This window comes from Myodes glareolus, chromosome 2, assembly GCF_982192425.1.
Source record: "Myodes glareolus chromosome 2, mMyoGla1.1, whole genome shotgun sequence".
NCBI classification, from domain to species: Eukaryota; Metazoa; Chordata; class Mammalia; order Rodentia; family Cricetidae; genus Myodes; species Myodes glareolus.
Window position 1 is genome coordinate 116,846,451 of NC_142027.1, and position 18,440 is coordinate 116,864,890.

At 44.2% G+C, this 18,440-nt stretch overlaps 1 protein-coding gene across 9 annotated transcripts in view; it reads right to left on the reverse strand.

Moving 5' to 3' along the window:
- Nucleotides 1–18,440, reverse strand: part of Sfswap (splicing factor SWAP) — a 75,188-nt gene that overhangs the window by 40,009 nt on the left and 16,739 nt on the right. For all 9 annotated transcript variants that reach the window (XM_048433718.3, XM_048433715.3, XM_048433714.3 and 6 more), the window contains 2 exons: nucleotides 17,222–17,334; nucleotides 15,918–16,053 (listed from right to left, as the gene is read on the reverse strand). In XM_048433718.3, coding sequence (XP_048289675.3) covers nucleotides 15,918–16,053; nucleotides 17,222–17,334 — 249 coding nt within the window. The remainder of the gene's footprint in view (nucleotides 1–15,917; nucleotides 16,054–17,221; nucleotides 17,335–18,440) is intronic.

Sequence of the window (18,440 nt, forward strand, 5' to 3'; positions counted from 1 at the left end):
ACTTATGATGTTTAATCTTGTCAACTTGATGGCAAGCAACTTGACAGAATCAAATGAGAAACACGTCACTGGAGGCCTGTAAGTGCATTTCCAGGAAAGATTAACAAAGTGGACAGCATCTTCTAATGGGCAGACCAGATAAAGATGTCTGAGGCAACAGTGCTGCATGCCTGTCCATCTTCATTTCTTTCTCTCTTAAAAAGTTTTATTTATCTTTATATAGATGGGTATTTTGTCTATATGTTTGTCTGTGAACCAATGTGTGCCTGGTACCCTCAGAGGCCAGAAGAAGATGTTAGATCTCCTGAGATTGAAATAACAAGTGGCTTAAAACTGAACCTTGGTCCTCTGGAAGAGAAGTCAGTGCTTTTAACTGCTGAGTCATCTTTCCAGGCCCCTGCCTTCATTTCTTGCTGCTGAGTTCATCTAACTCTACTGTTGCTGCAACTGCCATCTTTTGTTGATATCAGACTCCAGAGTCTTTGGCCTTCCAATATACACTGAAGACAAGCAACTCTGGAATCTTCCAGGTCTTCCAGTTACATGCATTCTGCAGTTAATTCTCATTCTCTGCAGCATGTGGAGAGCAACTGCTGGACTACCCAGCCACTACTTTGCAAGTCATTCTAATGAATCCTTTTTAGAATATACATTTACATACACACCTTCAACCAGTTCCATCCCTCCAGAGGGATAAGACAACCAAAAGAGAAACCACCAGGTTGGACATGAGGAAGCTTGAGGAGCACATGTGAGTGAACTCAGATTACTGTCACAGAGGAGGATCTCAGAGCACCTAACTTCAGGATGTGGAGGAACAGAGGTGTAGCCACAGCAGGGGCAGGTAGAGCCCCACCCAATACCAGAGACAAATGCTACAAGTAATCTTGGAGCCCAGACTGGCACTGGGAGGGGGAGAGCAAATACTTCATAACAAGTGTGCACTTGACTTTCAAACTATAGATATATTCTACTCTAATTAAAACAAAAATTTAGCATATACTAATTATAATCAAAGAAATGAGGAACATCTTACCCTACTCATCACATTTTTGAGCTTACAGCAAAGAGGAAGCACATTATTGACACCCCCCCCCTCAATACTGGTGACTAAACAAAGAGTCTTGTGTGTGCCAGGCAAGCACCCTATCACTAAGTCACATTTCCAGCTCTTCATTCATTCATTCATTCATTCATTCATTCATGGTTTTTCAAGACAGGGTTTCTCTGTATAACAGCCCTGGCTATTCTGGAACTAGCTCCTGTAGATCAAGCTGGCCTCAAACTCACAAAGATCCACCTGCCTCTGCTTCCTGAGTGCTGGGACTGAAGGTGTGTGCCACCGAGCTTATTTATTTATTTATTTTTATGTGTGGTATGTGTGTGATGCATGCACGTGAGACTATGAGTCGGAGCAAGACTGGGTGTCATCCTCAGTTGTTTCTGCTTTACTAAATCAGCTCATCATTTCGGCTAGGCTGGCAGGCCAGTGAACTTCCTGTCTCTAACCCTACACTGTGATTACTGGCATGTGTAGCCACATCTGGCTTTTATGTGTGGACTGGGGTTTAGACTTAGGTTCTCATGTTTCCAGACCAAGGGCTCTTTAACTACTGAGCCACCCATCTCTCATTTTTTCCTTTATTATTTTGAAACAAGTTCTCAATAAGTTGCCCAGGCTGGCCTGAAACTCACTCTGTAGCCCACGTGGGCCTTGATCTTACACTTTTTTCCTTAGCCTCCTGAACAGCTGGTGTGAAGGCCTGAAACACGAAACACAGTTGCATGGTCCCTCTCAGTGACCTTTTGCCCTCCACCCATTTGCTAAGTACTGATTTATGTTAGCCAGCTGGGCATTATAGACATGCAACTGACAGGGTGAGCCACTTCAACAACAGGACAGTTTTTTAAGATGGAGCCATGGGATCAGGAGCTTTGGTGAGATGGTGGTGAAGTTGTTGCTCCTATCAAGATGTGAAGAACTGAAGAAGTCATCTATTAAATGTGTGGGGCACACGGCTGCTGACACAGCATTGATGAGGAACAGGCTGGCAAACACAGCTGTACTTGGGAATTTCTACCCAGGACAAATCAATTCACTCTGAAAGCAGACACAACTAAAACGCTCCTCTGACGCAGCCCTGACTGTGTCTTGATGACTGCCGACAGACAGAACAGCAGAATGTGCTGGAAGGTTTCCTGCTGCTGTTTAAGATGACGGGTGCGCTAGTCTACAGCTAACAGCTAATGACAAGAGCTCAGCAGCATCTGGAGTTCATCCTCCCAGATCCACAACCCTCTGGTATTCCTAGTCAGTTTTTAGCGAGCAAGCATCACTAGCAATCTTGGCTTGACTGCTAATCCCTCCTGACTTGGCTCTCTCCTCCCATCTGTTTTGCCCTCAGCCATTGGCTCCTATTGATTTCTGTTATACCTCCTCTGTCATCCCAAACAAACTGATGAATTTTCTGCATAAAGCTAACAATAAAATATTTTATGCAAGTGCCAGAAAAAAAAACCAATACCAAGTGTTTCCCCAAGAAAAATGGTATACTGAAAAGGCAGTTTCTTAACAAAACAGATTTTTAATAAACTAAAATGTATAGGGCTCCATATAAAACTAGGGAAATGAAAATGCAATCTCATGCAAGCACATTTCTAAGTATAATCATGATGCAAAATTGCCTAAAATTGCAGTCTTCAGAATGCACTACTGTAGAAGAGTGACAGACACATGGATACTCAGACAAGTTACCTCACTATTTAGGACCAAGAGTGGGGGGTTAGCAAAGTTTTGTAGGAAGGCAGATATTGGAGAGTTGGAACGATGGCTTAGTGGGGAAGGGTGTTTGCTGCCAATCCAGACTCACAAGACCCACACGGTAGAAGAAACCTGATTCCTGCGAGTTGCCCTGGGACTTTCATTTTCCTGCCATGCATACCCATACCAGTAATACAGACACACAAAATCAATTAAAATGTAATAAAAAGATAGACACAAGCTGTGTACCTGCAGGCAAAGCTGTAGACAAGACGTAGCTCCTTGCACAATGTGAGGAAATGAGAACAAACGGCTATTTTCCCTTTTGTCAGTAGCAGGGGTTGTCTGGGACCTTGTCGTCCTCCCACCTTAGTCTCCTGACTGCTGACAAGGGACTGCTACTTCCGGCTGTACTACTGAGGAGACTGGCATTCTTCATGGATCACCCTCACCTAACATACTCTGCACCACACATCCTGTGCAGGCATGGGCTGATGGAGCTCGCTCTGGCTCAGCTGATGACAACCCTGGACAAAGGCTGCAGTCTTGGCACTTTCTACAGAAACACTTGTCTGTCTCCCCAACACCACAGGTTTTTATTTCAGAAAGCCAACTTAAAACAAACAAATAGACCAAAAACAAAAGAAAATAAAACAACCAGCCAAACAAATAAACAAAAACCTGGTTAAAATGCTTTTACATTTGGTATCTGAGAGTGTCAAAGTCTTTCTGAAAGCAGGGAAAGTCAAAGGAGTAGCACTCGTCTTAACCCCACAGCCAAGACTCTTGATTTTGAGAAAAGGTCTCGCTCTGTAGACGAGGTTGGCCTTGAACTTGTGGTAATTCTCCTGTATCTGCCTCATAAGCATGGAGATTACAGGCACAGACATGAACCACCATACCCAACTTTTGGTCTCACACTCTTTTCTGCCCTCTTGATGCAGTGGCTGCACTGAAAGGATGGTGAGTGTGTCCCTCCCTCTTATGGATCTACTCCTTACCACTCTGCAGTACTGTGCTGAATTAGTCTGCACCACTGTGACCAGAATCCCAGACATAAAGAATGTAATGGAGGAATGAAGCTAACTTGGCTCATGGTTTCAGAGATTCTCAGTTCACATTATAGTAAAACAGAAGTAAAGAAAAAGACTACAGATAGGAGGCAGGGCAAACCCCACATTCTTCAAAGGCTCTATTGGCTTCTACTTTTCATCCCCTCCCAATAATGCTGTCATATTAACAGGACATCAAGGCAATGACTAACTACTGATTAGATCAGAGTCATCATGATCCACTCAACATGGAAACATCCACAGGTATGTTCATCACTTTAACACACCGTTTCCTGTGGTTTCTCAGGAAACACACTCCCAAGCCAGCAAGCAGTATGCTTCATTTATCTCCTGTAATTAGTTTCTCAGCACAATCAAGATGGCAATCTTTGGGCACATGAATCCCAACACCATAGTTACACTCACTCCATTTTTATCTACAATGCAGTCAGTTCCACTGGAGGTCACCACAAAGTACAACTTAGGCAAACCTCAGGTGACAGACTGCCTGGAAAGACTTGCTCTAATGCAGTGGTTCTCAACCTGTGGGTTGTGACCACTTGGAAGGGGTGGAGGCCTAATGACCTTTCCATAGGGATCACATACCAGATATCGTGCAAATCAGATTTTTACATTATGATTCAAAACAGTAGCAAAATTGCAGTTATGAAGTAGCAACAAAATAATTTTATGGTTGGAAGTCACCCTAACACGAGACACTGAATAATGGTTGCAGCATTAGAAAAGTTGAGATCTACTTTAGAGCATTACATTCTGGCTTGCTGCCAGAAGCTGGCATTTCTCATGGATGTGTTTTTCCAGGACCAGTGTCAGAATGATTATTACCATAGTAATCTCAGTGTCAATGAGATCATCATCTTTTCCCTGACAACAGATGCCTGTTGCTATCTGTGTGCTGCAGCAGATATTGTAAGGTGAGTAGGTTCTCCCTTGCCTCCGCAAGGCCCTGCCTCCTTCACACTCAACATGAACACTCAGGGGAGGTCAAAGTGACTTTAGCATAAATGTTGGCACCAACAAGTCACTGTCACTGCTGAATCCTTCCTTTTCAGATCAGGAAAGTCTGCACACTCGGTGGATACTGAAAACCTTCAAAGGTCTCCAGAGGCGGAATGGGGAAAAACTGAACCGAGAATCCAAGTTTCTCTTTTTCATGCAGAGTTGTTAGTTCAGTTCTCTGGAGTCCTTGCTTCATCCTCTGAACTCAGGTACCTGACTGTCAGGAATTCCCAGAAGATCCCTTCCTAATCTAAAGCAGTCAGCACTTTCTAATACAAAATCTTCTATTACAGAGGAGAAAAACAAAGTCAAGCAATCTCAAAACTCCTTAAAATGCATTGCCTACAGTTTTTAAATAGAAAAATGTCACTGTCCTTTTCATAATAGGCTCACCACACTGTCTCGAGGACATCCCATCACAGCAGAAGGCTGCCAAGGTCTGCCAACAGGACACATGCACCATGATGTTTGAGAAAAGGAACATCATATGCCACACTAGTTTACCCGCCCTGTTGAAACTTCCAGACAACCTATAAAATGTCTCCATGGCTGGGGAGATGGCTCTGTTGTAAAGCGCCCAGAACCTACAGGAAAGTACAGTATAGTGGTGAATATTTATAATCTCAGCGCTAGGGAAGTGGTGACAGGAGGATGGATTCCTGGGGCTCTTTGGTGAGGCTGTCTAGCCTAATTGGTGAGTTCCAGGCTAATTAGTAACTTCATCTTAAAGGACGTGGAGTATATACATTTCTAAAATCCTCTGACAAATTTAGGAGCACACATATACATAAACGCATACATGCATGTGCACCCACAAACACATTATATTTTTAACAAGTGTCTTTAAGAAAAGACTTACTTTGATCCCACCGAGGGGGAAACTGGGAAGACATCTGCAGTGGCACATGAGGTCACACCTGGGAAGAGCCACCAGATGCATCCATTGCATCCAGTATGTTTAAAAATTCCTTCTTTCCTTGGAGGATTAGATTTTCTTCTAGAAAAGTCTCTCTGAACTAAGAATTCATGTGTGCGCATGAGCAAGTGCACACATGTGGAAATCAGAGGTCAACAACAGGTATCTTCCTCAGTTCACATCTCCCTCAACTGCCTTCTACCTTATCATTTCAGATTATTTATTCCCTAGGCAGGATTACTTCTGTCCCTAGGTCCTGGACAGAAAGTCAACAATTGAACAGGTCTCTGTTCTGGACGGTGGATGTGATGTGATTAGCTGCTTTAAGCTCCTGTCACTGTGCCTTCCTTGCTATGATGGACTGTGATCTGGAACAGTGAGTTGAACAACTCCTCTCTCCCAAGTTGTTTTTCATCAGAACATTTTACCACAGCAGCAGAAAACAAACTAGAACAAAGGGTAAATGTCTAGAGACCAGGACATTGTCAATCAAGCAGGGGTCAGCATAGGCTTGCCATCTGCTTTTTTCACAGGCTCCAAGTGCCAAATTACACACACACACACACACACACACACACACACACTAAACATTAAAGGGAAAAAAATCAAGCAAAATAGTTGTTTTACAATAGAGAAAATATATGGTACTCAAATCCTGCTGGCTACACACAATTTTTATTATTGTTTCGGTAGAATCTGTGATCCTCCTACCTCTACCTCCGGTCCATATAAAAATATTGTTGCCCAGTTATCTTGTCTATGGCCACCTTCATCTGACAATCACAGAGTTGGGCAGCTTGGTAGACACACAGGACCTGGAAAGCTGGCAATGTTTACTCCTGATATCTAAGAAGTTCTGGCCCTAGCCCCACTATAGAGCTTTAGAAAGCAGACTGAAACACTAACACAGAACCAACACAGATTGACCACAGAAGACAGAAATAATCAGCCGACACCAACGGGAGGCAGAGCCACAACCAGGGAACAGAACACTCACAGGAAAAAGTGTCCAACAAAAGGGAATGTGTGCCTCCCACTGAAGGCACACATGGGAAATGCGAACTAACTAAGCAATTGACATTTAACCTAGCAGCATGCCCCTGGTGCTCAGGTGAAACAGCACATAGCTAGCTAGTGGGCAGGGAAGCCTTTTCCTGAAAACAGGGCTGAGTCACTATCTATGCTGTAGGTGAGTGTGGCTCAGTAGATGCTGTTGCTATCTATGTTAACAGGCAACAAATACTCTCAATCATAAAAGAATTTAAGAGAACAGCTCCAGAGCCAGCAGACAAAAACTAGTCAGGCCGGCTGTGCCATCCCAGGGTTCTCTGTGGTGTTAAGGGTTACGCTGGGCTCTGGTTCGCAAAACTCTGAGGAACAGAAACGGATATCTGAGAACCTCACACCCAGACCAAGACATGATCTTCTTTTATATGAAAGTTGAAAGCTGACTTTTTTTCCTTTCTTTTTAAACTGAGTCTTGGTCTCTATATATGTCAGGTTGACTTCAAATGCAAGAGCTTTCTGCCTCTGCTTCCTGAACGCTCCAAGTACAGAAGCTATCGGGCAAAAGCAATTAGGTACCAGTGGGTATTTGTTTTTCATTTATGCAAAGATGTGACAAGTTCTAAAAAGTCCTTGCAAAAAACTAGCTATGAGACACAAAAACATCCAAGAGATGAATCAATGGAACTCAACTGGAGACACTGCAGGGGAAACACTCTAATCAGCCACAGAACTAAGGCTAAGCAAGCAGGAATTACAGTTATAGACAGAAGACATGTAATGCTCATAAAATCTTACAACATGAAGCTAATACTCCTAACAAAAACTAGGAATCAGGGATGAGTAAAGGGAACACGGACCCAGGTACACAAGAACTTTGTGCTTTTACCACTGAGCTATAAAAGCCAGGGAAGAAAACAATTTCATTGGGACTCATTCCCTCCAAGACAAAACCACGTAACTTTCCTCCTTGTCCTTACTGGTGTTGTGACTGAACCTGGGATTCTGTGCCTGCCATGTAACTGCTCCACCTCGGATCTCCAGATCTCTACTCTGAACTAGAAAGACTTCTTTCAGGGCTGAACAGCTGGACCTACAGTTCTGCACTGAGTTTAAACCACGGGGTCTGCGGCAAAGCTCAAGTAAAATCTCCTTCTCACCACAGCCCACGCTGCTCAGGTTCTGTTGTGCAGCCCCAGCTCATCCCTCTCCTGTGGCACGGTAGTGGCTTGGGCTTGAGCCTCATCAAGGATGCTCACGAATGCCAAGAGGCGCAGAGCTTTCCTTGCTTCTTCCTAGCTCCCTTGTCTAACAACTACACTCCTAAACATAAGAAAATGCCACAGCTAGCAGCAAACTAACTGATAAACACTGGGATAGGGACCAGTGAGATGGCTGAGTGGGTAGAGAGGATTGCTGCCAAGTCTGACAAGTGAATTTGATCCCTGGGACCCACATGGTGGATGGACAGAACTGATTCCCACAAGTTGTCCTCTGACCTCCCTGTATGTGCTACATTGCACATGTGAGCATACACATAAATAAATTTTAAAAATATAATAACACAATTTAAACCAGGATAAAACTAGAGAAATGATTTAGCAGATACAATTGCCTGTGCACAGGACTGATAAACTGATTCCATAAACTTGTCCTTTGACTTCCACAAGAACACCGTGACACACACATCCTGTGTGTACATGGAGAATATTTACTCACAAGGAATACTTTAATTTTAGTTATTTATAGAACATTATACAAAGTATTGTTGGTTCTGACAGTGGACAGTATTTCAGCATAATGCCTCTTGCATAATTTATTTATACCATTCTATAAGGATTTACTGCTAAGTAGCAAAGTAATATAGAATAGAGCTTAAAAAATGGTTCACTACCAAGCTAGAAATAAAAGAAATTGTTAATTTTATACATCTACATTTAGAGTTTCTAGAAAAAAAATCACGAAATAAAAATCAGCTTTTCTATTTCATAGACTGCCCAAATCCAGGAACATTAGTGGAAAGTGAATCACAAGGAGCCTGGGTGTATCGTGAGTTGCTGAGTAAACACCACAAGGAGAGCAGAGTCACTGGCTTTGCTAGCAGAGACCTACAGGGCTGAGTGTCTAGACAATAGCTGGCTGTGGAGGCAGTTTTGAAGTTGTACATCAATGTCACAGCTGTGAAAAACCCACTCTGGTCAGTAGTGGAACCCTAATCACCACATATACCTGAACACCTAAGGCTGGGGAATGCAGCTCACTGGTACACTGTTTTTCTAGCGTGCATGAAGTCCTAGGTTTGTCCCCAGCACCACCTAAAACCAGGTGTGATGGTACACGTCTGCAATTCTAGCTGGTGATGGAAGCAGGAGAGTAGGAAGTTCAAAGTCATCTTTGGCTACAATACAATAGTGAGTTTAAGGCAAGTTTAGGTTACATGAGACCCTGCCTCAAAAAACCGAAACAAAGATCTGCATGTCTGTTGGGCAAGGGGTCCACATCACTTTAAACAAGCAGCTCTTGAAAGAGGCAGGCAAAGCAGCCACCACTCCACCTCAGTTTCTGTCTCCCAGTTCTCAATGGCACCACACAGACATCCTCCCCTCCACCTCATGTTGGCCTTCTTCCACAGCATCACCCCTTCCTCAGAAGCTACACACTCTGTGGGCCCCGCAGTAGTGCAGGAACTCTGCTAGTATCAAGCTCCAGTGCCCAGGGGGTGGACAGGGGAGCAAAACACCCATGTACTTCTTGCCATGCTCTGGTAAACTACCTCAGTCTTTGGCTACGTCTAAAGCCTTACTTAAAATGGATATCCTTAGAGACTATGGGGATACACTGGACCAAAGGATGTGTATTTTAGATTAATGCCATTCATACTGCCTGTTCACATACATGATCCCACTGATAAAACACTGTCTGTCAGCTTCCTATTCTCTGCTTCAGTGATGTCTACTTTTTTATTCATTTTTGTTAAGATGCCCATGACTATGAGTAAAATATTTCAGTGGCTCCAATCCAACTTTGCCCTGATACACCGTAGAAACTTCCTAGATAAGCCCTTGCTCAGTGGCTGGGGAGCAGCTGAGCTGAACCTTTAAAATAGAAGCACAGTCATTTTCACCTCAGAGCTATTTGTACCAATTTCTGAATAGAATGTCACTTATTTCTCATTTGACTGTGAACATTAGTGTACATTAAACACTTCCCCTATTTTCTCATTAGTATCATAAAATAAAATACCCATTCACAGATGTAATCAAGTGTTGGCTCCTGGCTACTTCTCCTTAGCTGGGAACCTCCCCCATCTGGCTCTCGAATACAGAAGTCAGTTGCTGGCCATCCACACACTCTAGCTGGCTCCATTTTCCAGACACTACTCTTGATGCTGTCTCCTCTCCAAGGACTCCTGGCTATGCCGGCCTTCAGGCTCTCTGTGCTTCCCTCTGCAGAGCCAGCCAGTGCTGCTTCTCTGCTGAGACTGCAGGAGCCCCCTGAGCAGCAGTGGCTCCACCTGACCTCGGCAGCCCATGCCAGGACACACCAGGCAGGGTGAGCTCCTCTTTGGAAAGTTGAGATTTTGCTTTTTACCAGTTTTTCTCTTAAACAGTTTCTTTTTAGTTAAACTTACTGTAATTATGTATTGTGTTAAATTTTATGCCAACACACAATTAGAATAAGAAGAGAATTGTTGTTTCTGTGATTATAAAGTTGAAAGCTTTGGAAAAATTGGATAAAAAGTCAAGTGTTTTCAAAAGCTATTATACAATTACAGGAGAGGAAGAAACTGTTGAGGCCTCAAAACAAAACAAAACAAACAAACAAAAAAACAACCTACAATGTGGTACCATAGTACTTGGTGCCTGCTTCCCAGGACAAAAACCCTAAAAGAGATGGAGGAGGGTAAGGAATGGGGAAACATGCTTTGCTGGAGTCCAAGAAGCAGCTATGACCCAGATCTGAAATGATGGAGAAGAGCACATAGGAACTCTTATGAAAAAGAAAGAAGGGAGGAAGGAGGTGAGGGAGGGAGGGAGGGAGGGAGGGAGGGAGGAACAAAAGAAAGAAAGAAAGAAAGAAAGAAAGAAAGAAAGAAAGAAAGAAAGAAAGAAAGAAAAGGCAGAAAGAAAAAGAAAAGATTGGGCCAGTAGGACAAGGAAGATGCCTGCTCAGCCTGCAAGCCTAACAGTCAGTCTGACCCCAGAACCCTTGTGAGGGTGGAAAGAGAGAACCAACAGTCGTTCTCTTGCCGCCACACATGTGCTGTGGCGTATGCAGTGTCCATGCACACACGCTGTTTTACTTACAGACACACACACACACACACACACACACACACACACACACAATTAAAAAGATAAAGATCAAGCCCCCAGGGAAAGTCAGTCTGGTGATGGTGAGACCTTCTTCCGAGGACTGATTTCAGATCCACAACTACCATCTTCAGACCTATTTTTACTACATACTTGTTTAAGGCATCAACTATTTCATGGGCCTCATAGCAAAATAACATTTTATTATGTTAGCATATGTTTCCCTATATTAAACTTCTTTTCACATTTTTCATGTTCTGTCTTACTATTGTTTATATAACTAGGGAAATTTTTTACAGAGAGAGAGAGAGAAAGAGAAAGAGAGAGAGGAAGAAACCATCATCGTAAACCACCCTAAGTTTCACTTGACCATTATTGCAATGTGGAATCTTAAAATACTATGGAAATAACTATCTTCAATGTTTCACTCAGAACATAATAAATTAACATCCTAAATCACAAATGGGAAAATAAAGGCCTGCAGAAGTAAAGACACTCATGCAGACAGGGTCTCACTCTGCAACCCTGGCTGGTCTGGAACTATATAGACCAGGCAGGCTTTCATTCACAAAGATCCACCTGCTGGGAGTAAAGGCATAAGCCATCAGGCTTGTGGTTTAAGATGTGCTTTTGTTTATGTGCGTATGTACATGTGTGTCTATGCCTGCCTGTGACTGCAGAGGTCAGAAGAAGGTGCTGAATCTCTTGGAGTTGGAATTCCAGTCACTGTAAGCTACATGACATGGGTGCTGTGAAATGAACTCAGGTCCTCTGCAAGAGCAATACGTGCTCTTAATCACTGAGCCTTCTCTCCAGTGCTCTTCTTAATGTTTTAAAAGTTACTCACTAGTAACCACCTCTGAGAGTCCTGTGTATCCCTGGAATAAAGCAAGAGGGCACTGCACTAGCAGGTCAGGCATGACCTTTATCTACACGTACAGACACATGGCTATTTAACACACTAGTACAATAGCCTCTGGAATACCAGTACAGCAAACACCAAGCGGGCCAGCTTGGTAAGAAGGGCATATATGGGCCTGGACAGCAGCATGATCCCCACAACCCCTTGACCACAGTAGCCTTGCATTCCTTTTCCATGTTCATATTCATTAGCCCCTCAATCTGTCAGACAAGTTCATTCTCTTTATAAGAACCAAAGGCTGTAATCTTACTAAGCCATGAGGCAAAACAGTAACTCAATGCATCACTGTGGTCCTGCGCAAGAACCACACCAGGCAAGCACCCATTCTTTGACTCAAGAGCAGCAGAGACCAGGCACTCACCTTGCAGTGAGTCCTGACACTGCTGCCCAAGACCCCAGAGTCTCAGGCACTCCCTGCCACTGTCCTGTCAGCTAAGTTCTAAGGGCTGGTGGGCATGAGCAAGGTTAATGAATGATGGATGGTGGTCAGTCACACAGATGCATGAGTGGGAAAGGAGGAACTCTGAAGAATCTGTTGGATCTGACCCTGATACATACAAACCGAGATAAGTCACAGGCCACTGTCTGTAGGCAATGCTCTAAATATTATAATCAGTTACCAACCTTTCAAAGTTTAACAGTAAAACACATTTGAAAGAGGCAGACTATATGGGCCAGGGGGAGGCGCGGTGGGTAAAGTGCTTGCTGTGCAGTTTTGATAACTTGAGTTCTAGCCCCAGAGCCCACATAAAGGCAGAACTGTGCACCACAAGCATGTGACATGCGCACCACTCCACCATGCACACACATTAATAAATAAAAGGAAAAAGTGTTGAAAATAAGAAAAGTAGAAGGCAAAAAGGCTGACGACACTCTGCACAGGGCCCCAGCAATTGCTTGACATTTAAGCAATCTAATTGTTGTATATGGATGAATTTACCACAAAAGAACTAAAATCAACAGCTGTGATTGGTTTTCTTCTACTTGGCTGCATTTGTAAGCACTGTTTTAATGCTTGGCTACAAACCAAGTGTCACCTAATTGAGCAGAGCCACAGCTGCTGTGAATGACCACCATCAATGGGCCAGACGGAGATTTGGATTCAAGCAACTCTGGCAGCCTACAGCACCATAAGACAAGAGCAACAAGATGATGCAGATACTCAAAGACAAAGAGTACAAAGGGAGGTGAGAGTTTCAGGCAGATACCCAGCAGAGCTGGAGCCCTGGAGAGACCAGGGCTGTTCCTAACTGCAGCAGTCTTACAACCAAGGATGCTAGGACTTTTCTGATGGTTTTTGAGCAGTTTCATTGAGAAACAGATCCTAGGGTCTAGCCCCTGGGACTGGCTCTGCTGTAAAACCACAAGTTCACCTGTTGTATCCAATGATCTTTTAGATCCTGGGCAGGAGGCTGTGTTGGTGGCTCTGAGGGCTCTGGTCTTTGTATATAGATCTGTTTGTTCTTACAAACTCCAGATATCTAAACAATATTCTTCCCTGTGTCCAGGAGGCTTCATCAGGGCCTGATGTCCTTTTTGGTCCTTGAGGGCACTGTAGGCAGGACTAGCCCTCAAGCAGAACATAGCAAGCCTGGGATTTCCTCAGATGCTCAGGGCCCTGTCTTGAATCTGCATGATCCTTCGACAATCTACACTGCCAAAGTTTGCCTCAGGCCACTGTTCTTACCAGACTGGGAATGATGAGTCAGCTTGTCCCACCATCCTGCCTGGCCCACAGGGTCTGTGCACCACTACAGCTGACCTCTGTGTCTAACTGTCCACCCTTTACTGATAGAATTAGTTTCCCTACCCCCAATTTCTATTGCTCTCTTTTATGGCTATAAAAAGATACAGGAACATGAATAGACAATGCATTTGATTTAAGCAAATTCAAGATAGTCTTGGAAGAGGAATGCGGGGGATGGGCAAGATGGATGGCTGGGTCAGTAAGCTGCTTGCTGTGCAAACACAAAGAAATGACTTTGGGTTCCTAGCACCCATGTAAAAGCTGGGAGCTGTGACTTGTGCCTGGGAGGTAAACACTGGCCAACCAGTTTAGTTAAACTAGTGAGCAATTCTGTCTCAATCAAAGTAAGGTGGAAGAGAGCAATCCAATCCAGAGAGGAAACCAACATATGCAGGACACACAGACCTGCTAACTTTATACACACATACAGAAAAAAAAAAGGTAGAGCAAGCAATCGAGGATAGTCAACACTGGCATCTAACCTCCACTTGTAAACAAGTGTGCAAAGACATGAACATGCATTGCATGCACACATACACACATACATACATACACTCACTTAAAAAACCAAAAAAGCAGAAAATAGGCACGCACGAGGTAGGGGTGGTTGGCAGCACACCATTCCCTCTCTGGAGTGCAACCAGACTGTTTGGCAGAGCCTCCTGGTGCCACTGATTAGGTCATTCATGAGCTTTCCCTTGGGCTACACAGGGCATGGGAAACAGGCAGGCTATGCACATGGATCACTTCCCAAGTGTGTACTTGAGCCAACAGAAACCTCCTGACGGCTGTAAGATGGCTGCTTGTGGGATGTGACAGCAGGACATGTAACACGCAGTCCTGTAACACAAGTTCACCTGATTGGATAGTCCAGATTGATGTCGATCAATTTGATTATTTAAAGATTATTATTTAAATGATCTAAGTTCCAGCCTAAGTTTTCTAGGAACAGACTCACAAAGTTCACTCAGAAACTGATTTATTTTTAATGATAGGGTCTCACTATGGTAGCCCAGGCTCACCTTGAACTCTACTTGTCTCTGCTTCCCAAATACTAAGATTAAAGGCCTGTGCCACCACATCTGTGTGGAGACAGAGTACAGAGAAATGTGTACATGTAAAGAATGTCTACCCTCGGTAAATGGCAGCTCTCTTTCTAGTGCAAGACCCATCCTCGAGGCAAATCGCTTCATTCGAGGAATGGAGTCTGCAGCAGGGCAGCACAGCGCAGGCTGATCCTTCTTTGCTGAAGGTTCCTCTTTTCACACAACACTCATGCAATGCTGCTTAGCCTCAACAGCAACGAGACCTGACACTGAGCCTAAGGTTAGATATCCTGGGTCACTCTGCAGAGCGCTCCCCTTCAATTAGAAAGTTTCAAGTGCTCAGAAAGGTAAGAGAGCAGCAATTCTTAAAAGCCAAAAGAACATAATACCTGTACATCAACTAATAGTAGTCACACACCCACTATTCAAGCAGTTGATTCAAAATACAAAGGGGAAAAGTTGCATTTGTATGAACAGTCACTAATTTTTCCCTGTCATGACCCCTTGAACAACACAGCATAGCAACTATTCACACAGCATGTACAACGTATTGTAGGTTCTCCAGAAAGGATTCTCTTAAAGGCTGTGAGAGAAACCAGGAGTTTTACTATCTGTGGGGAGTAAGAGGTAACCCTGAAACTAACCCTGTAGAAATAGAGGAATGACTGTGCATGCTAAGCAATCATGACAGGCAACCCTACATTTCCCCATCCCTGCTTGCTGTCCTTCTTAACAAAATGGTACCCAATCTGATGCCAATACCAGGGCATTTTCATGGCACCAAACAACTCTACAGGACAGACAATGCTGTGCTGTCTAACGAGTCTCTGCTCTTCCCATTCTTAACAGGCCAGTGCACTGCTCAGTGCAGCAAAGTTCTGAACCATAGGTGTCAGTTCCCAGCCCCCACTGCTCTAGCCAATCATGAGCTAAGGGAGGTGTCAGAGTGGCTTTGGGAAGCTGGGTAGGCTGGTGCTTACTCTTCTGCCCTTCGCTGACTCTTCCTTTCAGGAATACAGAACCACGGGCCAGGCAAACATGCTCTCCAGGGCCACAACGGAAGTCTGAAGTGAAAGCATGGGGGGTGAGGGAGAGCTGCAAGCTGGACACAGAACAGAACACTCTAGGTACTCACAGTCTGCCGTGTACTCCACCTGGGAGGGCTGTGCAGGTGTGCCGTCTGCAGTGGGTGCGGCTGGAGCAGAGCTGTCAGCCTGTGCTTTACGGACAAGGGCTGCTAGAGGGTGATCTGGGTCCACCACCTTCAAGGGCTAAAGACAAAGAAGACACTGGCTTTAACATTTTCTATGTTCTGAACCATGTAAAACCTTCCTTGAGAAAAGACTCAACTTCACAGTATTGTGGGTACGCCTCAAGAAAAGCACAGCACACGTCTAGACACAGTGAAAGCTGCCACTGCAGAGCCACTATGTCAGACCCTGAACAACAAAAAAGGAGAGCCGGGAGGTCATGGAGGCAGAATTGCATGTATGTGCCCAGTGATCACAAGAGATCTGTCAGAACCACACCTGAGCGCAAGAGCGCTGCCAAAAGCTGCTTGCTCAATGCTGGACTGGTTCTAGTATGCTCCTGTGACTCTCCCCCTGCACCTTTGAAAACCACCATCCTCTGTCTTTCCTCTGAACATGCCACCTCCGTGAGAGCACACACTCCCAAACACAACTTTCTTGCCAAGAGCCATTGTTATTTAGGCGGAACACACACACACGCACAGGTCCTGTCCACGTGGGGCCAGGTGCTCCAGCTGGCTGAGAGTACTAGAGGAACTAAGCAGGCTTCAGTTCCATAACAACTTCTAAGCAAAGGGCGGAGGGAGCATCAAGACCAGATAGCTACTCAAAGTATAGGCATCCAAACTCACACAAAACTTCAAACTCCATCATTCCTCACTGGGACGTAATTTCTCATCAACAGCTCTTACTTTCCCATTAATCAAGAGCCACTCTTCTCAGACATCAACTACACCTGCGACTATGGAGAACCAAGCTTCAAATCTCATAAATTCTGTCCTCTACATCACAAATGGCAGAGTGAAGTCTCCTCGTAAGGACGAGGGGAGGGCCAGAAGGCCAGAGGTAAAAACACGTATTTAGAAACTGTCTATGAAAGGAACTAAGGCTTCATGAAGCAACCATTTAAAAAGCATAGAATTCAATCCTAAATTCCAATCTACACAACAAAATAACTTCTAAGTCTTCACTAACACTACTTATATAATAAAACAACAAACTTCTGCTTGTGCAACCTGTAATGTGGGGACTTAGGTAAGCAAATGATTCTATACCACATGGAACACAGACGTGCAGACACCTCCGTGATAAAACAAGATACAGCTGTAGCACAGGAAATAGTAGTTTTGTGTTTCCATATGTAATTTTGTGACAGTGTAAACACACAGACTAGTGAGAAGATAAAGACCTTCATCAGCTCTTCCAGGCGGCTGCTCTTCTTGGAAGCAAAGAGAGACGGGTGTAGGTAACTCCCATCCTCCTCCTCATCTTCATCTTCATTGTCAGAGGTCGCCCCCAACTCTGAAATTGAATTCAAGATATTGCCTATCAGGTATGACGGCACACACCTGCAATCCCAGCACTCAAGAGCCAGAGGCAGAGGGAGAAGGACAGCTACAAGTCTCAGGCCAGTTTGGGATACATACTGAGATTCTATCTCAAAAAATTTTTACTTTGGTTCAATTGCTTAGATGTATTAAACTATCACTGTATTCTATAAATATGCTCATTAAAATCATATTTAAAGAGAGTCTCCTGGGCATGGTGGCAGATCTTCTAATTAATCCCAGCACTTGTGAAGCAGAAGTAGAAGAATCAGATTTCAAGGATAGCCTGGGCTACTTAAGAAAGAATTTTAAAGACCAAACTAAACATGGGGCTAGAGAGATCGCTCAGCAGCTAAGAGCATATGTTGTTCTTCCAGAGGACCTGTACTGGGTGCTCACAACTGCTCCAGGGGACTCAAAACGTTGGCCTCCACAGGTACCCAAATGGATGTGGCAAAGACTCACAAAGATACAAGCACATACATATAAAATAAAAAATAAATCTTTCTTTTTTTCTTTTTGTTGGTTCTTTGAGACAAAGTTTCTCTGTGTAACCCTGGCTGTCCTGAAACCTGCTCTGTATACTAACTCAGAGTTCTGCCTGTCTCTGCCTCCCAAGTGCTGGGATAAAAGGTGTGTGCCACCTGGTCATATAAGAAATAAATTTTGAGCAAACAAACAGAAAAATCTTAAGTTAGAAAAAAGACAGACCAAGTCTTCTTTTTTCCCAGCGAGTTTGACCCCAGAATCCCCATGGTAGGAGCAGAAAACTGACTCCTGCAGGTCACGCTCTGAGCCCCAACAAGTACGCCATGGTCTGGGGGACTCAGACACACAGTATGAGTAAGGAAGCACGGAAGGGTACATGGGCTGGACATGGCGGCACATGTGGGAGCAAGAGGCAGGTGGATCTGAGTTTGAAGCAGTGGGGTCTACATAGTAAGGGGAGGGGAGAAGCTGGGAATGAAGAGAGGGGAAAGGAGGAAGGGGGATGAACACAACGAGCTGTGGAAACACTTGAAAGCAGACAAGGGCAGAGTCCTGCAAGGCTTTTTCTTGGTTACCCGAACACAAAACCCA